At 54.6% G+C, this 20,764-nt stretch overlaps 1 protein-coding gene across 1 annotated transcript in view; it reads left to right on the top strand.

Moving 5' to 3' along the window:
• The window catches only part of PLXNA2 (plexin A2), a 211,421-nt gene that overhangs the window by 183,033 nt on the left and 7,624 nt on the right, over positions 1 to 20,764 (top strand). The window contains exons 18-29 of the mRNA XM_035010443.1: positions 2,640 to 2,879; positions 3,738 to 3,881; positions 4,157 to 4,391; positions 7,539 to 7,681; positions 8,335 to 8,603; positions 10,518 to 10,584; positions 10,799 to 10,945; positions 11,572 to 11,731; positions 12,106 to 12,209; positions 16,178 to 16,277; positions 17,262 to 17,452; positions 18,798 to 18,967. Of these exons, the coding sequence (XP_034866334.1) occupies positions 2,640 to 2,879; positions 3,738 to 3,881; positions 4,157 to 4,391; positions 7,539 to 7,681; positions 8,335 to 8,603; positions 10,518 to 10,584; positions 10,799 to 10,945; positions 11,572 to 11,731; positions 12,106 to 12,209; positions 16,178 to 16,277; positions 17,262 to 17,452; positions 18,798 to 18,967 (1,970 nt within the window). The remainder of the gene's footprint in view (positions 1 to 2,639; positions 2,880 to 3,737; positions 3,882 to 4,156; positions 4,392 to 7,538; positions 7,682 to 8,334; positions 8,604 to 10,517; positions 10,585 to 10,798; positions 10,946 to 11,571; positions 11,732 to 12,105; positions 12,210 to 16,177; positions 16,278 to 17,261; positions 17,453 to 18,797; positions 18,968 to 20,764) is intronic.

Below are 20,764 nucleotides of genomic sequence, written 5' to 3'. Positions count from 1 at the left end.
GGGGAGGGGGCCTGCCACACCACGGGGGGCCAAGTGGGAAGCGCCAGGGAGGGTTGTAGAAGCAGAGGGAGAAAAAGGCACTGTGGCAGGAAGTTCTGCAGGAAGGAACCGACAAGGCAAGGTAAGCAGGTTTAGGATTGCCCGGTCTGAACTGTTTGAGGGCTCTGGGGCGCAGGGGCTGTCCCTAGCTGCCCGGTACTTGGCTGGTGTGATTAGACATGATGGATGGTTGCGTGTAAGAGGAGGTGGTGGGGGGTGTGGGCTCTGCACAGATCGGTTTGCATTAGAACAGCATGCTCTGGCAGGCGGGCAAGCTGTTTGCTGTCTCTAGGCACTGGCTGGCCCCGAGAGGGGAGGTCCTCCAGGTCAGTAAGGCCCCAGATGTCACAGCATCAGAAACACAGAAAGTAAAAGACATGGTTAACGTGGTACAGAGTAAGTATGTGATTGATGAGGTTAACCTCCAAAGCCTGCAGCCTTCGTCCCCAGGAAGCCATGGGAAGAGAACACTGGTCTGGGAAGGCTTTCCTTGTACCTGACCTCCATCTGGAAAGACTAAAGTCCTGAGTGTCCCCTCCCCTCACCAGGGTACGCTTGCAGCCCCCGGGCCAGGAATCTCCCAAGCATTTCCCCCAGCCCCCCCACCCCCATGCCCTCCGTATTTCAAGGAGCTGCGGAGTCATCCCTCCCTGTGGAGAGCTGGGGGTCTCGGTCTCAGCCGTGACCTGCCTGGGGTCTGCAGGCCGGCGTGCCTGGAGGAGAGGCCTGGTGTGCGGGTTTCATCAAGCCTGGCTCCGCACCTGGAAAGCTCATAATCGCTGCCCCGCGCCCTCTCTGTCAGGAGTTGGGGGGGAGCAGGGCTCTGCCCCGCGGGGGGCCCCGCCTGGGCCCCAGGTCATCCTCAGCGCCCTGGGGCTCCCTCTGCCTCTGGGGTTTGAAGCAGTCCCAGGGAGAAGTGAGAAGGGCCAAAGCGAAGGCCACAAAACCCCAAGGAATGTTTGGCAAACAAAGTGCCGATGCAGCACTGACTGGGCGGGAGGCAAACAGAGGCTGCTTGTTCGGGGATGATTTGCTTATTCAGGGAGGAGTCCAGTCCGGGGCGCCGGCATGAGCACGGACGGAGATGGGGGAGCGGAGGGAAGCGGCGCTGCCCCGCAGAGCCCAGGGTCCGAGACTCCCTGACTGCTCCCCCCACACCCCCACTGTGTTCCTCGCGCCAGAGCGTAGGCAGCGGGACCACGAAGGGGCCGGCCGTCCCATGCGGGACCGCTGCGGTTTGCTCGGGAAGGGCGGGAATGGGCCCTGTCCTCCAACAGGGCGTGAGGCCCTCAGTGACCACTTCTGATGAAACTCGTCAACTCCTCCTGGAACGTGGGGGTTAATCCTTGGACTCGGAGCTCTGACATCATCTCTGTGCAACTGTCAGCTTTTCTGCAATTTCACACACGGTCTTGTTTTCAGAACATGAAGCCCGTGTGTGTGTGTCTGTTGGCTGGACTCACACATGTATGGACCTGCCAGGACAGCGTGTACTTGTGCGGCCGAGGTCTCCCAGATGCCCACAGGCCGGGACACCCGAAGCCCGAACCGGGGCGCGCGGAGCGCAAGCCAGGAGGAGGGGGTGGGAGGCCAGGTTTTGTTGGCAAGCCCCCCGGGGGTTCTGCGGTGGCTCCATGGGGCTGGCCGCTGCCTTGGCAGCCCTGGAACGAAACCGCCAGAGGAGGGGGCTGCACAGCCCCTGCTCAGTAGGGCACGCGCAGCTAGGATTCTCGTAGGGACATCAGGGTCTACCCAGAAAGAAATGACGTCATGAACTCAGTGTCAGGACTTGGGCTGTTCCCTTGTGCCAAGTGAGGCAGCAGAAGAGAGAGATCCCGAATAGAACGTTCAAAGAGTTGAAAGGTTCTTTTTATTCATCAATGTATTCAATAAACATTAACTGAACACCTACTGGGTCCTGGTGGAGGGCTCATCTCATGGTACTTCCTGCTCCCCAACACATACACACACACACACACACACAGCCCTTACACTGCCCCTGTCCTGCTGTGTCCTCAGACATCCCATGCTCCCTCATCCCCTGCCTGGGACCTGTCCCCACACCCCACCCCACCCCTTGTCTAGGTGAGTCCCACTCGTTTTTCAGATTACATTACACTCATTTCTTCCAAGGGACAGCGTCCCTGAGTCATCTTCAGGCCACAGCCATGCACACTCACACACAGGTCCTCCCACCCTACCTGGTCCTTGCCCACCTGAGCGTTTCTCACCCCCATTCATGCATTTACCAGGGAGGCCTCCAGCCCCTTCTGCACACCAGGCCCCCCGCCAGGACTGTGTTATAAAGCATGTTCGGTCCTGTGTCTCCCCCTGCAGACGACGATGATGTCGCTAGTGGGCCCCGGGTCCTAGCACAGTGCCTGGCACAGACTAGGCACTTGAACAATGTTGGCGAATGAATGAATGAATGAATGAATGACGTTAAAATGCATGCCCCCCTCAGAAATTTCACAGCCCTTTTTCTCAAGGGGCTCACCATCTAATGAAGATCACCAAAGCAGACAGCGTGGGAGGCAGTAGCATGATACCCCCCACCCTCGCTCAGTCTGCATTTCAGTGCCACACTCTGGGCCTCCTAGGTGTGCAAAGTCGTGAACACCACCACCCTGACCTGCCTGGCGCCCTCTCTGACCACGGACTACCGGCCCGGCCTGGATGCCGTGGAGCGGCCAGATGAGTTCGGCTTCGTCTTTAACAACGTCCAGTCCCTGCTCATTTACAACGACACTAAGTTCATCTACTACCCCAACCCAACCTTTGAACTGCTCAGCCCTACTGGAGTCCTGGATCAAAAGCCAGGATCCCCAATCATTCTGAAGGTAGGATGTGCAGAGTGTAGCCTGCCATGCACGGTGATGGCGACAGGCCCCCACACCCGTGGCCCTTCCCTTCACCTTTGTGTGCACGCAGACTCACAGAGCTACTAGCTCCCTGCCAAGGGAGCTTGTTTATAGATATGGACTCACCCAGCCGTAGATCTCGCACTTGGGATCTCGAGAAACCCTTGATGGTATTTCTGTTTGTTCTTGTGAGCTTTGGGACCCCAGGGTTCTGCAGCACATCGGAAGTAAACATTTCCTTTTATTGTCCACTTCCCCAGCCACCATAACCTGCACACACATTTCAAGAGGTCACGGTTCCCTGGTACGATCCGTCCACCTGTTTTGTTTCTTTTGTTTATATCCCAGTTGCCCTCCTCCAGATTTTCACTTGTTTGCCGTGTGGTCTCCCCTTCCTGTCTTCTTCCCCATCTCTTCCTGCCTTTCTTTCTCTCCTCCCCACATTTTCCCTTTGGCTCTTTAAATTGTGGCTGTTCAAAGTTTTCTCCAAAAACTTCCTGGGAGGGGCACCTGGGTGGCTCAGTCGTTAAGCGTCTGCCTTCGGCTCAGGTCATGATCCCAGGGTCCTGGGATCGAGCCCCGCATCGGGCTCCCTGCTCGGCGGGAAGCCTGCTTCTCCCTCTCCCACTCCCCCTGCTTGTGTTCCCTTTCTCGCTGTGTCTCTCTCTGTCAAATAAATAAAATCTTTAAAAAAAAAAAAAAAAAACTTCCTGGGAAGCCATCTATTGGCTTTTGCTTGGCTGCCCTTCTCCCACCTCTTTAATCTCTTTGGTAATAGGCAATTAACTTTTGCGTGCATGTGTCAATTATTTCTATTAAGATTACTGTTATCTACAGGGCAAAAACCTCTGCCCTCCCGCTTCTGGAGGTGCCAAACTCAACTACACAGTGCTGATTGGAGAGACCCCATGTGCTGTCACCGTGTCCGAGACACAGCTCCTTTGCGAGCCTCCCAACCTCACGGGGCAGCACAAAGTCATGGTGAGTGAACCCCCTTCCTTTCCTGACTTCCTCCTCTCCTCGCCGTGCATGCGTGATCTGTCATAAAGTAAGGCTCCTTCATAGCTCCTCGTCACCGTGTTCTGCACTGAAATGGGTAGAAGTGGAGAACACGAGAAAAGGCAGGCAGATAAGCAGGAAGTTGTTCCATATCCAAGTCTGTATTGTGTGGTTGTGGTCTTTCATGTGCTTTCTGAAACCTAAGGATGCGATGGCATGCCAGCTCTCTACAGCAGCTGTGTGTGTGCAATGCACAGGTTCACGTGGGCGGGATAGTGTTCTCTCCTGGCTCGGTGAGTGTCGTCTCAGACAGCTTGCTGACCCTGCCAGCCATCGTCAGCATCGCGGCGGGCGGCAGCCTCCTCCTCATCATCGTCATCATCGTCCTCATTGCCTACAAGCGGAAGTCTCGAGAAAACGACCTCACTCTCAAGAGGCTCCAGATGCAGATGGACAACCTGGAGTCCCGCGTGGCCCTGGAGTGTAAGGAAGGTAAGTGGAAGCCCCTGCTTGCTTCCTGGCCCCATCTTTCTTCACCAGCCTTATTACTGCCTCCCTCCAGACAACTCATCTCTATTGCCATCCCTCCCACCCTAAGCCTCTGTTTGCCCAGAAACTCCCTTTGCCTTCAGAGCCAGAGAAGTCCTATTAAGAATTCCCCTGGGGGCGCCTGGGTGGCTCAGATGGTTAAGCGTCTGCCTTCGGCTCAGGTCATGATCCCAGGGTCCTGGGATCGAGTCCCACATCGGGCTCCTGGCTCAGCGGGGAGCCTGCTTCTCCCTCTGACCCTCTCCCCTCTCATGCTGTTTCCCTCTAGCTCGCTCTCTAAAAAATAAATAAAATCTTTAAAAAAAAAAAAAAGAATGCCCCTGGGGGTGGGGGTGGCGAGGCACCTGGGTGGCTCAGTCGGTTAAGTGTCCCACTCTTGATTTCAGGTCCGGTCGTGATCTTAGGGTTGTGGGATCGAGCCCCACGTTGGGCTCTGAGCTGGGCGTGGAGCCTGCTTAAGATTCTCTCTCTCTCCCTCCACCCCTCTCTCTCTCTCTAAAAACATAAATAAATAAGTAAAAAGAGAATGCCCAGGGTGAGGCCCCAGGCCTGCTCATCTTGTTCGGGTCCTTCCTGTGCCCTGACTCACCCCCAAGCTGGCCCCCTCTCTCTCCCTTTCAGGGCCTCTGTTTCCCCACAGAGCCGGGCTTGGCTCTCTCAGACCCTGTAGAGCCCCCCAAACAGGAGTCCGGCTCCCGTGTCCTGCGTAGCTGCCCTGGGAGCATGTGGAAGCAGCAGGAACAGCGGCAGGAAGGGCAGGCAGGGATCCCCCACCTGCCTGTGGCCTCAGCCTCCCCCAGGGCTAGTTTCCCACCAGCGCCACAGGCTGGGTGCTCTGAAAGCCACCGCTTGCTGGTATCCTTGGCCGTGGACGCACATGGGAGTAGAGAATGTTTTCTTCCATCTCCCACGCGACCACAGCCTCGAGGTGACAGGTATCTCTGGCGTCCCCTCAGGCTGAGGACTCAGCAGGCTCTCTGAGTAAACATTTCAATAAGGAATCAAAACATTTCTCCTTTTGCTGCAAATGTCAGGATCAGGAACAAGGCCTCTGCTGGAATAAAGGGAAGCGCTGGGCTGGGGCAAGGTGGGGAAGGCTTCTCCTGGTGGCAGGGCAGGGGAGGAGGGAGGAGAGGAGCATCCGGGAGACACGCCTGCCACCAGAGGGATGCACCCCAAGGCTGGGCTTGGTGCTCTTAGTGTCCCCTGCGAGCGCGCGTGTGTGTGCCTGTGTGTGTGTGTGTGTGTGTGTGTGTTAAGATATACATAACATAGGGCGCCTGGGTGGCTCAGTCGTTAAGCGTCTGCCTTCGGCTCAGGTCATGATCCCAGGGTCCTGGGATCGAGCCCCACATCGGGCTCCCTGCTCAGCGGGGAGCCTGCTTCTCCCTCTCCCACTCCCCCTGCTTGTGTTCCCTCTCTCGCTGTGTCTCTCTCTGTCAAATAAATAAATAAAATCTTTAAAAAAAAAAAAAGATATACATAACATAAAATTTACCTTTTTTAACCCTCACTGTCTCTACACCCCAGGGCTCTTCCTTCCTCCAGTTCAATAGCATTAAGTGCATTCACATTGTTGTGCAACCATCCCCACCATCCATCTCCAGAACTTTCTCATCCTCCCCAGCTGAAACTCTACTCATTAAACACAAACCCCCACAGCCTCTCCCCCACAGCGGCTGGCAACCACCATTCTACTCTCTGTATGAATCTGACTACTCTAGAAGCCGCCTGTAGGTGGAATCATGCAGTGCATATTCTTTTGTGTCTGGTTTACTTCACTCGGCATCTTAAAGCTTCGTGCGTCAGAATCTCCTTCCTTTATAAGGCTGAGTAATACTCCGTTGAATGTATATACATGTCGTTTATCCATTTATCTGTTCATGGACAGATTTGGGTTGTTTCCATCTTTCAGCAGTGTGAATAATGTTGCTACGAACATGAGTATACAAATATCTAAGTCCCAGGTCTCTTGCGTAGATACCTAAGAGTGGAGTTGCTGGGTCCTATGGTAACTCTGTTTATTTTTGAGGAACCACAAATATGGTTTCCAGAGCGGCTGCACCAGTTTGCACCCCCACCAGCAATGCACAAAGTTTCCCGTGTTTCCACACCCTCTCCAGTACTTGTTGTCCATTTTTTCTTTTAAAAAAATGTTATGTAGGGGCACCTGGGTGGCTCAGTCGTTAAGCATCTGCCTTCGGCTCAGGTCATGATCCCAGAGTCCTGGGATCGAGCCCCGCATCAGGCTCCCTGCTCGGCGGGAAGCCTGCTTCTCCCTCTCCAACTCCCCCTGCTTGTGTTCCCTCTCTCGCTGTGTCTCTCTCTGTCAAATAAATAAAATCTTGAAAAAAATAAAATAAAATAAATTAAAATAAATTTTAAAATGTTATTTATTTATTTATTTTAGAGAGAGAGTGTGTGTGTGCACATGGGGGGGGCAGAGGGAAAGGGAGAGAGAATCTCAAGCAGGCTCCCCGCTGAGCACAGAGCCCAACTCGGGGCTCAGTCTCAGGACCCTGAGATCATAATCTGGGCCGAAACCAAGAGTCCCGTGCCTCGTCAACTGAGCCACCAAGGCGCCCCTCCATTTTTCTATAATAGCCATCCTAATGGGTGTGAAGTGGTATCTCATGGTAGTTTTCATGTTCATTTTTGCCCAGGGTTTTTGCATCTTGATTGATACTCTGGCTTGGGAAAAAAAGGGGAGCAAAGCTGCCTGTTCTTGTCTTCACTTCATCCCCTTGGCCACTGCCTCTCAGCTGTTTCCGGAACCTGCAGGCCCATGCATGACCCAAATCATAGTGTTCTTCCGTTTTCTTTGTTTTAACTACAATTACAATACATAGAAAGACACGTCAAAATTATGCATCAGCATAGAAGAGGAAATAACATAGAAATCACCCACATGCCCACCACCTACGAAAGGAGGCCTGGAAAGATCGCATCCCTTCTGGAGACGCGCCCCTACAACCCTCCTTGTCTCTACACCTCAGGCCTGCCCCTCCTTCACAAACGTCTTCTCCTGCCTTCCCCCTCCCCTGCGTGGGGTGCCCTCCTGAGCCTCCTTGTCTCCCTGCACTTGCATAGCTTTTGCTGAGCTCCAGACAGACATCAATGAGCTGACCAGTGACCTGGACCGCTCGGGAATCCCCTACCTGGATTACCGCACCTACGCTATGCGAGTCCTGTTCCCTGGCATCGAGGACCATCCCGTGCTGCGGGAGCTGGAGGTAATGCCTGCCACCCTCCCCAAGCCAGCCAGCCGAGTGCAGGGCCTGGGTGTCCGGGGAAATGCAGATGGGGCCCAGCAGCTCAGAGGAGGGTCAGGAGGGATGAGGAGAAACAGCTGGGAACAGCGTCACCACAACAGGAAGATCATAGCCAAGGGGGGCACACAGTCTCTTTGGGATGATTCCAGGGGAAGGCTCATTGTCATTTTTTAATTAATGACTAAATTAATTAACTAAGATCCTGCCATATTCTCAAATGGATTTAAGGTGGCTTACGGAAAGGACATATGATTCTGGGAGGCTTGTTTATTCACGTGTTGGTTTGTTTTACTAAAGATAATAAATCAGGGCAGAAAGGATTAAAGGGAGACTAGTAAACCAAGCAAGTCTAATGGAGTCTCTCCTACTGAATCCCTGGAAGAATCAGATGGATGGTGTCCCCTCAGAGGGCTCTGCCTGGAGCCAGGCCCCCCAACCCAGTGGACGGGCGGAGCAGACCAGAGACTTCAGAGACCAGCCATTCCTAGGGGGGCGGGGGTGTAGCCAGGCGGCTAGAGAGTCCTGTTGCTCTCTCCAGAAGACCCTCAGTGCCAGCCCGGGCGGGGAGGCGGGAGGCTGTCCTCTGAGGGCGCACCCCTCCTGCCCATGCCCAGGTACAGGGGAATGGGCAGCAGCATGTGGAGAAGGCCCTGAAGCTCTTCGCCCAGCTCATCAACAACAAGGTGTTCCTGCTGACCTTCATCCGCACCCTAGAGCTCCAGCGCAGCTTCTCCATGCGCGACCGTGGCAACGTGGCCTCGCTCATCATGACGGGCCTGCAGGGCCGCCTGGAGTACGCCACCGACGTCCTCAAGCAGCTGCTCTCGGACCTCATCGAGAAGAACCTGGAGAACAAGAACCACCCGAAGCTGCTGCTGCGGAGGTCGGCCCCGCGGCCGGGGGCGGGGAGGGCAGCGGGTGTCCCGGGCTGGCCGGCAGGGCCTGGCTGGAACAGCACGACAGGCTCCCCAGCCCCAGACGCGACCCCACTCACCATGGCCTGAGCCCACGCGCGGCCCCTCGCAGCACGGAGCCTGAGCTCCCCGGGGCCCCGGGTGGCCGTGTCCGCGGCTGCTCAGCCTGATGGAGGAGCCTGGGTCTCCGCTCGAGCCCCAGCTCGGCCACCCGCTAGCAGTGTGCCCCCAGGCCTGTGATGTGGCCTCTCTGCTCCTCAGCTTCCCCAGGGCAGCGGTAACACCGTCTCCCAGGCTCCCTCCCTCCCTCCCTCCCTCCCTCCCTCCCGAGGCCTCTAGCGCCTAGCTGCCCAACACGGTAGCCACCTGTGGCTATGAACTAAAATGAGATAAAACGTAACGTTCAGTTCTTGGTCGTGCGAGCCGCCTGCCGAGGGCTCAGTCACCACGTGCTGGCCACCATATTGGACAGTGCACTTAGAGAACATTTCCTTCATGGCGGGCTGGAGATTTGGTGCGGCCTATCCCTCCAGCGCCCAGTTTCCAGGATCCGAATCACCAGCAGCCAGCACATGCCCCCTCCCCAGGTGCCATTTTTCCTGGCAGGAGAGAGGCTGGAGACCTTGGCATCCATTCCCCGAGTCCACCCTCCCTGGAGGCCCCAGGGAGCCAGCAGAGCTCTGGACCTCCTCTGGTAGCAGGGGTTGGAATGTGCCTCCTCCATTTCTCCGCCCCCCTCTTTAGCCTGCTCCTAGCTGAGGTCTCAGGCTTCCAGACCCCACGTGGGGTGAAGAGGGAGGAAGAATGTCTTTGTTTCATGAGCACTGAGCCCCCATCCTGCCAATCTGAGCATTAGAAACTCTCATTAAGAACTGTTGTATTTAAATTAGAGCTAATCTCAGGCACAATGCAGAAGAGGGTGCTGGGAGGGGCCAGGGGACAAAGCTACAATTTCTTCTCCCATTGTCACTCTCCCCCAGGCCCAGACTGCTGAGCAGCCCTGGCAAATGCCTAGGATTTACTGCAACCGGAGGGTATAATTTGCACCACGTGTGGGGTGTTAAAATACCCCTCGGCATCCCCATCACTGAGGGTCTGTCACAGCCGCTTTGTTCCTGAGTCCCCAGATCTGCAGCCCAGGATAGGGGGTGGGGAGGGCTGGTGTTTGCAGAAGCAGATCCCCTGTCTGCTAAACACTCATGTCCCCTGCTCTCCCCCTGAGCGGCTGGGATCCATGACCCCACACGACAGCAGGAACGACAGCCAATACTTACGGAATAGTGCTTACTGGGGGCCAGATGCTATTCTTAGCACTTTACATATATGTTAACTCATCCAATTCTGACAACAGCCCTGAGGGATAGACACTATTATCATTGTCCCCATTTAGAGATGGGGAAAATGAACCCAGAGAGGTGAAATGACCTGCCCAAGGTCCCACAGCCAGTATGTGGCAGAGTCAGGATTGGAATTCAGGCAGTCTGATTCTGAGAGGTTGGAGGGGCACGTACCAGGGACCTCCTGGGTATGAAAATGGAGTATTCGGGCATGCAGGGAATCCCAAAGGGACAGAGAAACTCTGTTTCTCATCCTGAGGCCAGCAGGAAGTAGGGAGAACTAGAAATTGATAGCCCTGTGGAAATGGGGTACTTGGTGCCTTCATCTGCAGACCCGAAGCACTACTCCATTTCCACAAGGAATTGAGGCCCAGGAAGAAAAAGCCTCTGGTCCAAGGTCACACTTCCACCTCTGGTGTCCTGGCTCCCGGCTCTGTGCCCTTTGATGCCCTGTTGCTCTCTTGGGCCACGATGCATACAAGCCAGACCCCCTCTCCGAGACCCCTCCATAAAGGACTGCCCCTCACATCCCTTCTCCCTCCCCAGGACAGAGTCTGTGGCTGAGAAGATGCTGACCAACTGGTTTGCCTTCCTCCTGCACAAGTTCCTGAAGGTGAGAGTGGGAGCGAGCCGGGGCCAAGAGCTGAGAGCAAGACAAGGGACTGCTGCCCCAAGCCTGGCCATCAGGGCTGCATGGGGACCCCTTGGGAATAGGAAGCTGCCCGGCTGGGATGCTCCAAAGCAAGGCGGGCCTAGGAGCCTGGCCAGGAGAGGGAGAGGAGGAGACGGGTGCCAGCCCACCCCTTGTGCCCTGCCTGTGCCCACAGGAGTGCGCGGGGGAGCCCCTCTTCATGCTCTACTGCGCCATCAAGCAGCAGATGGAGAAGGGCCCCATCGACGCCATCACGGGTGAGGCCCGCTACTCTCTGAGTGAAGACAAGCTCATCCGGCAGCAGATCGAGTACAAGACCCTGGTGAGGAGGCGGGGAACTCAGGGGACTCGGCAGACCTCCTGCCTTTGCTTCATACACAAAGCTAATCTGAGTGGTCAGCAAAGAGGCTGGGAAACAGCATGGGAGCCAGTCTAAAGGCTATGCTAAGTGTTCCAAGAGCGGGGCATACACGCCTGGGTTCCCCCTCCCCGTCTCATTGGGTGGGCCCAAAGAGCTCTGTCTGCCTCCGTTTACCCTAGATGCTTGCTATGGCTGGGGGCAGAGCACCCTCCATTAGGTATGGGGAAATTAGCATTATGGGGAAGAAGATGAATTTGCTAGTTCCTAATACAGGGGCTTTGGGAAGTGGGTGGTCAGCCCTTGATAGACCTGGAACCATCTCTAAACCCCCAGCATGCCTGGTCCCAGGATTACAGTCTCCCCCAAGCCAACCAGGGGCTAGAAAGTGGAGTCTCAGTTCTTTGAGAAGCATAGGCATGACTCAGGTTGTCATTTGGCAGATGGCAGGAAGGCAAGAGAGACTGAGGCACGGCCATTTCTCCTGTGAGGAGGATAAGCCTTGGAAAGAGAGATTCCAAGGCCTTGCTCCCTCTCCCTCAAGCAGCCCCTCGAACTCCCATCCTGTTCCCCCTCTATCATCCTTGTAGATCCTGAACTGCGTCAACCCCGACAACGAGAACAGTCCAGAGATCCCAGTGAAGGTGTTAAACTGTGACACCATCACACAGGTCAAGGAGAAGATCCTCGATGCTGTTTATAAGAATGTGCCCTACTCCCAGCGGCCGAGGGCCGTTGACATGGACTTGGGTAGGAGGCCTGGCCTTGGAGTATGGGGGGCATGGGGTTGAAAAGTGGCTTCCAGGAGGGCATTTGGGCGATGGGATGGGATGGGGTGAGAAAATGGGAAGCCCCTTCCTGCCCAGGCCCCTCCTGGGGGCATGACTAGGTCCTGCCCAGGTGAGGGACCACAGGAAGTATTTCTCTTGGGACACTGCCTGCCCACACTTCTCCCCAGCTCTCTTGACCCCATGGAGCCCTGGACGTCTCTAAGCACTATGGGTCGCACCAGCTTGGAGCTGGGGTTGCCAGGTCACTAGAGGAGGCAGGACTGGGTGACCCTGACTCCCAGCCCCGCCCCACCGCCCACTCACACTGCTACCTGCACCACCCCCTCCACCCAGAGTGGCGGCAAGGCCGGATCGCCCGGGTCGTGCTGCAAGACGAGGACATCACCACCAAGATTGAGGGTGACTGGAAGCGGCTGAACACGCTGATGCATTATCAGGTGAGGGCAGGGGCTTTGCACCACGACTTTTGACTCCCCAGATTGTTCCCTTCACTCCAGGGTTTGCTTTCAAGCCCTCAGAAGCCATCTCCCCTTTCCTCCTCCTTCTGAATCTAAATCGGAAATTCTCAGGCATGGTTAGGAAATCTGTTAAAATCATGAGTGCCCACGGGGCGCCAGGGTGGCTCGGTCGTTAAGCATCTGCCTTCAGCTCAGGTCATGATCCCAGGGTCCTGGGGCTGCATCAGGGCTCTCTGCTCAGCAGGGAGCCTGCTTCTCCCTCTGCCTGCCGCTCCCCCTGCTCTGTCTCTCTCTCCAGCTTGCTCTCTTTCTCAAATAAATAAATAAAATCTTAAAAAAAAAAAAATGAATGCCCAGACTCTACCCCGAGAAACTGACTTAACTGGTCTGGGTAGGGCGAGGCATTTCTCTCCTGTGTACCTTCCATGTCTGCAGAAAAATTGCATATTGTGAGGTCCTCCGTAAGGTCACTGACCATAGGGATCTGTGGCTTTCTGTCCTCAGCATCTTACTGACACACCTTCCGCTACTCACTTGCCATAGAGCAGGGGATTGGATAGATTTGTCTTCAGCTCTTGCATTCTGCCACTTACTAGCTGGTGTCCTTGGTGAAATTAAGTTCTCGCCCTTCTCATCTGTAAAATGGAGTTCAAAGTAATCCCTGCCCCATAAAGTCGTGTGGAATAGATTCAGTACAGGAGAGAAAGTGTTCAGCACATTGGCAGAGGCACTGAATGAATGAATAATCAAAAAAAAAAAAAAAAAAAAAAGAATTCCAGCAAAAGAACAAAAGATCCAGGAGGGATCTATTTCCACCTCCCCCTCCCTCCCATGGTGGCTACTCATGGCTGGGGGTCTCTATAAGATTAAGCACAGGTAGGCTGGTTGGGATTCGGGAAAAATACTAAAATAGAAGCTGGAAATGAGAGACACCGAGAGAAATTAAACCAACCAGAAGAAGCGCCTCAGGGCTGCAAGACCCTACGGGATTGCCTGATTAGTAACATCCTCCTCCGTCCTGGCCTCACACGGGGAGGGGACAGGGGGACTGGCAGGCTGGACTGGTGAGCATGGAGTTGCCACGGACCAGGCCACTGGGGGTCCAATAGGAGCTGGCTGGGAGGCTCTGAGGCACAGAGGAAGCTGGTGGGGGGCACTGGGGCAGCCCCAGAAACCTCCCTCTCCAGGCTCCATCCTCCTTGCCGCCCCCCAACTGACTGCGCCCAGCCCCAGACGGACCGAGTGTGGTGTCTGAGAAGAGTTCAAGGCTTTGCCAGCCATATTTGAACCCCTGCTTCTCCACTCATTAGTGGGGTGACTTTAACCTCCTGCAACCTTGGGCTCCTCATCTGCAAGGTGACATCTGGCTTGTGAAGGTGGTGGGAAGAATTAGAAATAGCAGATGAGGTACATAGGATGCAGACTTGCCCCCAGGGTAGTTAGAGCCCCCTGCCCGCCCCCCGCCGTTGATTCCACCCCACCCCACCCCCCCACACACAGCACTTAGTGCGTCCTGGAGAACACTTGTAATGAACCAGTGTGAGCTGAAGAAGAAAGCACAAAAGAGAATAGCATCGTGCCTTCGAATCAGAAGTTTCTCAAGGGCAGGAGGGAGGCCTTTCTTTTCTGTCTGTGATGCCCTAACGCTTGTTACTGGGCTGTCCGTCCTAAGGCTCCCAATCAGAATGGAATATTCTGTTCTTCCAGTGCTCATCATACAGAGCACTTTCAATTCCCCAATGTCATTTCTCATTCATGTATTCATTCATTCCTCAAATATTTACTGAGCTGTCCCGAGTGCAAGATACTTCCCACATGCCAGCCCTGAGTGACAGGGAACAACAGGGATTATTCTTCCCTTTGGGGGACAGTGATGATGACGGTGATGCTCCTAATAACAACACTGATATCAGCGCTCACTGAGTGCTCACTGGGTCCCAGTCACTGCTGCCAGCCTTCCTGTGTCCTGACTCCTTTGAGCCTCAGGACAAACCTAGATGCCATTATTATCCCCATCAACAAATGAGACAACGGAGACGCAGAGAGGTTAACTGACTTCGCTGAGGTCACGTAGCTAGTAAGTGGCAGAGCCAAAGTCAGACCTGGCCGGGCAGCCTGACCATGGATTTGCATCACCTGTCAGTCAAGAAAAAGAAAGGCTAGGACTGAAGACAAGAGAGATTTAGTGACAAGACCTGGAATTGGGTTGAACTGTGGTCATTCGAGTCACCTTATGAATCCTCCGGGTGACAACAAACCATACATGAAGAATGTAATCTGTTCTTCCTGGGAGTATCATCCCCTGCCCCTGCCAGGCTTTCAGAGAATCATTTCTAGGCTGTCAGTGGCAAGGAGAGTTCCTGAAAGACAGAGGTGGAGAGGCCCATCCCCCCTTAGTTCCAGAGCTGGAGGGGATGGTGCGGACCACTGGCAGTCCAGGACACCGTCCCGGCTGCGGAGTGATGCAGCCTGGGCCCCTTCCACGCGCCCACAAGAGCCCAGGGCCCTGCAGCTTTCTGCCTCCAAGTCAAAGCACTGCCCCCTCGGGACCCTCCTTGGAGTCAAAGGTCCTGGAAGCCCCCACAGGAGAAAATCTGCATAATCTTAATTAACAAAGAGATGTTAAAAAACTTCCTGGGCTCCCTCAGATTTATAGGGAGGGTAAAATTAAACACCACTGCTAAAAACGGCTATCAGGGAATCTCGTTAGCACTAATGTTCATTTATAGTTTGACTTCCCAACATTTAATTCTTTTTTGGTGGGAGAGAGGGACTGACAATTTAAGACCCAGAAAGACGGTTTTACGACTGGTGCAGCTATAAATCAAACTTATAAAGTTCATAAAAATTGTTAAAATAAAAAATGGTTTAATAGGAATGTTTTATGGCCCATAACATTATTATAGCTGTTTTATTCCCTCTGCGTTAGGGGTTTAATTGGATCGCCACAATTCTGGGGATTCTCCGTTTTTATTGGATGGAGGGTAATCTTATATCAAAATGGCCCCAAATGTCTTCACTATGGCTCCTCATTTATCAGCCCTTTCCCTCCAGCCTGGGTGCTGAGCCTGGGTGCCTCACAGAGGACAGGGAAACACGCCATCTTTCCCTCTGACTCCCCAAGAGTAGCTGCTCTGTTGGGGAAACTCCTCAAGGTGGCCCGAGCGTTATAGGACCCAGGCCAGAAAGAAATCAAAGCCAAAAGGGAAAATGGGCTTCAGACCAGTATGACTTGAAATAAAATCCCAAATTAGGATATAATGGGGAGCACATGCGCTCTGGAGCCTGGACAGACCTGGCTAAAAATACTGATTGTACCGTGTAGTCTCTGTGTGACTTGGAAGACAGTGCTTTGCCCCTCTCCGCTTCAGTTTCCTCACCTGTAAAATGGGAATAACCGTACAAATGCACAGGGTTGAAGGGAGGCTGGGTCTAGCCCTGGCTGTCCAGTAGAAAGATCATGCAAGCCACACGTGTAACTTAAAATGTTTTACTAGCCACATTTAAAAAGTAAAAATAACCCAATGAAATTAGTGTTAACAATGTATTTTATTTAACCTAGCTGATTCTAAAATAATTACCATTTCAACATGGAATCAACAGAATAATTATTAATGAGATCGTTTGTGTTATTCTATCCACGCTAAGTCATTGAAACCCAGTGTGTATTATGCGTTTACAGCATAGTAGTTCGTGTTACAGTTAGTAGGTTGTAGCTTAGACATGGACAACGTATCTCCATTCAGACTGACTGAATTTCAAGCGCCCGTCGGCACAGGCGGCCAGTAACTACCACATCGGACATCCTCGGCGAGTAGCAACCATATTATTTTTAGTATTCCTGAACTCCTTGTGCTCTACCCCATTCCTGTGTCATTACCTTCTAGAGGTACTTGACAGTTGAATTTCCTGGTTCACCCACACTGTACCTTTGGTTCCCTTCTCAGGTGTCAGACAGATCAGTGGTGGCTCTGGTCCCCAAACAGACGTCCTCCTACAACATCCCAGCCTCTGCCAGCATCTCGAGGACACCCATCGGCAGATACGGTGAGGACCAGGAAGGTAGCCTGGGCAGCTCAGAGGCAGCTTCCGTGACCTCCCAGGGGCCCCTCACCGCCCCCCGCGACAGCAAGCAGCCCTTACAGCTGCCCTCCGCCAATCAATCATTTGCCTCCCCTCCTCCCAAGTGCAGTCACTCCCAGAGCGGCCAAGACCTCAGAGCTGGGGAGCGGGTGCGTCGCGCGCCCTTCCTTTGACAGCCCCCACCTGGTGAAGGAGTGCGAGGGGCCTGGAATCAGGGAGGCACGTGGATGGGGGTTCCTACTTGCCAGTCCCTGTTTCTACCTGTTGTTCTGGCTGAGTTATTAATGGTCCCCCTTTACTCTCAAAAGTGTCCCAGTTGGGGCAGTAGATGGGCCATCCTAGCCTACCCACCCCTGAGGGTGCAAGGGCCCCCAGTGCCCGCTGGGCAATGAGGTGACCATGCTTCACTCTCTCTTGCTCCATGTCCTCTGCTTTTGTGTTTGCAATAAGGCTTTGGGCTGTCCAGCTAAAGGACACCTCCAGGACTGGGCCCCGCCACTCCAAAAATGGCTTAGGCAAGTCCATACCCTAGACCCCAAGTTAGAAGGACCCGTTAACTCCCAAGAGGGGGCATTACAGCTTATAGCTTCTTGGCACCCAGATTTTTCATCAAAGCCCCTATGAAAATATTCAGCTGACATTTTACCTATTGATTATTCTTTGCTGTGGAAGCATCGAGGGTGGGGGGGGCTCCCAAATTCTCAAGGCTCTCTCCAGCTCACGGAATTTCTAAATCTTCTTTTTAAAGAAAAGGCTTCAGGCTCCTCTGTCCTCATGTCAGCCAAGGATTCCAAAATAACCCACCAAATATGAGGTCCCAGGGGTCCTGTTCCAACTGAAACTAGTTTATTCTGAGTGCAGTAGGCAGGCAAAGATTCTAGAAGGATTCTACAAGCAAGGATGGTGAAATCAGTGTCTTATGAGCCTCCGCTGCCCCCTTCTCCTCAGACTCCTCCTTCAGGTACACAGGGAGCCCCGACAGCCTGCGGTCCCGAGCCCCCATGATCACCCCAGACCTGGAGAGTGGGGTTAAGGTGTGGCATCTGGTGAAGAACCATGACCATGGGGACCAGAAGGAGGGTGACCGGGGCAGCAAGATGGTATCTGAGATCTACTTGACCCGGCTACTGGCCACAAAGGTAACTCCTGCTCTGCCCAGCCTGGGGAGGGCTCCTTAGAGGGGTATGTCCTGCCCACCCTCCACCCCGACGCCCCAGCATAAGGATGTCATGGAGTCTGTCCTTTAAGGGGGCCCATCCAGACGAATAGGTCCAGGTCCCAGTGCAGGCTTTCCAGAGGATCAGGCCACTGTTGTTCTCTACCTTTTGGCAAAAACTGCAATAGTATCATTTCCCCTGGCCCACCCCTCAAGACCACCATTACTCTTCAGAGGAGCTGCTCTCATCTCTGGGTCCCTGTACCTTTTAGGAAAATGTTGGGGTTTTCTTACTGATGTTAGCTGGCCTCCACCGTCCACTTTCTGGCCACAGTGAGAGAGAAAACACAAAGGCCGGGTCCTGCTAGTAATCGGAGAGAAGGCTCCCCCTTCCCTGCCCCATCCCATCGGCCCCCAAATGCTGATGGAGGTGAGGTAGCCACAGTGCTGGAAGCTAAGATCTAAAGCTGTCTTCCAGCTTCCCGAGCAGAGAACAACTATGCCTGTAAGCATGGCGATCATATGGCCCATCTTTGCCAGCAGAGGTCAGATTTCAAATACTCTCCCCCACTGACCCCACAAAAATGCTGCTGAAATTCTCCCACAGTGGCATCCAGATTACAGCTCTGACTTGCTCCCCAAAGGGACATAGAAATACACCCTCAGACCATATGTCTTAAATTTTGCTTTTCCTAATATGCTAATAAGAGACCAACAGAGCCACCAGAAAAGGCTGGATGTGTTCCGAACCTTCAGAGGTGTGTCCCTTGAACCTGTAGCCTGGGGGACCCAGGCCCAGCCTTGTTCCTGCCCAGAGACCCTCCAGGGCCCCGTGGGTGGGGGCTGCACCTGGGTATTCTTGGATCTGGACCCTTCACCTGCAGCACCCAGGCCACAAATATGGCAAACATCTTCACCAGGAGGCTCAGGGTCCTCCAGCTTGTTCTTCAGACACGCTGTCATCCCAGCACACGCCCACCAGTCCCCGTGGGCAGCCGGGGCTCGGAGCCCTCACTGTCTTCCTGCCCCACACCCTGAGCCCGGTCCCGCCTGGTGCGGACACAGGCATAGATGGGGCATGTGGCTGCGGGTTGGAGGAGAGGTTCTTCCCAGGAATCTGCAGCCTCTTCAGTCCCTCCCATCTCCCCGACACCCCCACGGCCCCCTCCCCACCCCCACCACGCTGTCTGCACAGCCTGGCGCCGCCGACAAATTTCCAAGGCAGGATCAGTCCAAGGCACCATCTGGTCTGCCCGTCTGCTGCCTGCACCCCCACCTCCCCCCACCCTCCCCCTCACGCTGTCCCCCCCACCCTGTCCCTCCCCCAGGGCACCCTGCAGAAGTTCGTGGACGACTTGTTTGAGACCTTGTTCAGCACGGTGCACCGGGGCAGCGCTCTCCCCCTGGCCATCAAGTACATGTTTGACTTCCTGGATGAGCAGGCAGACAGACACAGCATCCACGACACAGATGTGCGGCACACCTGGAAAAGCAACTGGTAACCCCTCGGGGAGCCCAGGGGGCCTAGCTGCAGCCTGGAGAGGCCACAAGCTGTGGGAGGTGGGGCCGGCAGGGACCAGGGGGATGGGGGAGCCCCTTCGTCGCGGTGGCTGGGTGATCCGAGGCTCCTAGAACAAACAGCGCACATATGCTCTGCAGAGCCAACGTGGTCCCCGGGCTGTGGGCGCCAAGCGGGGCCTGCCTGGCTGAGGGCCGGCACCAGGACACGGGCTTGAGCTCTGCCCTTTCTGGTTGAGAGCCTTTCCCAGGCAGCACTTCCTCCCTGACTCTGAGACCTCTGGTTCTCAAGAAGGGTTGCTGGAGGAACCCGAGGAGCCACACTGGAGACAGCTAGTTGCAGGGCTTCAAAGCCAGGCAGCGTCAGGCGTTCTGGGCAGGGCAGAGCTGAAGACACCTCCTCCTGAGACGGGGAAGCCCTGAACAGAACATAGACCCCTGGGGAGGGAGCTTGCACTTGCTACAGACTTGAGCCCACCAACCAGGAGGATGTCATGGCAACCTTGATTCCTTAAGGCCAAGTTATGACCCTGGCGCCATGGGTTTCGGGAAGCAGCAGGAGGGATATGTCCTTTAGGCATGACTCTCGTCCCTAAGGTAACCCCCGCGGCCACACACAGCAGTGGGAGAAGGGGCTCCTCCAGGCCCCTAGCAGACGACTTTTCTCTCCTGGGTTTGAGATCTAGACCACAGACCGAGCTGAGGACTGGCTTTCAGGTCAGACAGGGCCTGGCCCAGCGCCGGAGTCAAAAACCTCCCTCCAGGCAAGAGCCCAGAGAGAGGAGGTCCAGGCATTTGGGTTGGGCAGGCAGCCCACACAGCTGTCTGGAGTCAACGATCTCCTCAGAAAACAGAGCCGACACAGATGGGCCCCGGCTGTTATTTGGGAATCAAAAAATCCTAGCAACCAGCAAAACACTTTGGAAAAACCCAACCCCAAACCCATATAATCCTTTCTTCTTTGAGATGCTGTGGTTGCTGGCCTTCTGGAGTCTGCAGCTTTGATCACAGGGTAGTGAAATGGGGAAGATTCTGGTGGTCGCGGGTGAGGAGCCCACAGCGCACTTCACCGGGGCAGGCCTTGCGTCTGCATTCCCAGGGGCAGGGCCATGGCTGTCTCCTTTGCTTTGGAAGACTCCCCAGCCCAGTGCTGGAAGTGTGCAATCTCAGGGAGATGAAGAGAAAGTTCTGGATCATCCCCATCTCGCTGCCTTCTGTTGCCAGATAGGCCCAGGTCATAGAAATGCCCTACCCTGGAGTTGTGGCAGGAAGAGTCCCCTTATCCAGACCTCAAATAGCTAATGTCCACGGAAAGAATATTAGAAGCTCCTCAAAGCTGCCGGAGGACGGGAGGGTGGAAGAGATGAGTCACTTCTCAGCCGAGGCAGCTCTGCAGGAAAGAGCGATCCTGTGGTCCTTTGAAAGATGAGCAGAAATCATCCTGGAAGGACTTGGAGTGGGCAAAGTGGATCTTCCCAAGACTTGGCATGACTGAGACATTTGGGAAAGTTTGGGGATCTTGAGGTTCAAGAGAAGGTGAAGAAGGGGAGATGAGAGGTAGGCTGGATTTCTGGACCCCCATCTCAGGCCAGAAGGACACGCCAGGGAACAAAGGTCACTCGACAGAGGAGCCCAGGAGTTAGGGCCCTGAAGGCAGCCGGAGGAGAAGGCCAAGTTGGAAAAGGCACAGAAACAGCGGGCTCTTCTGCTTCTGAAGGGGAGTCAGTGGGCTGATCCTCCTCATGGCCGCAGGAGCAGAGAAAACCCATTCTCCTCT

The sequence above is a fragment of the Mirounga leonina genome, unplaced genomic scaffold (assembly GCF_011800145.1).
Source record: "Mirounga leonina isolate KUSES-001 unplaced genomic scaffold, KU_Mleo_1.0 Mir_154, whole genome shotgun sequence".
NCBI classification, from domain to species: domain Eukaryota; kingdom Metazoa; phylum Chordata; class Mammalia; order Carnivora; family Phocidae; genus Mirounga; species Mirounga leonina.
Note: the sequence above shows the minus strand (reverse complement) of the source record. Positions and strands in the feature narration are given on the sequence as shown.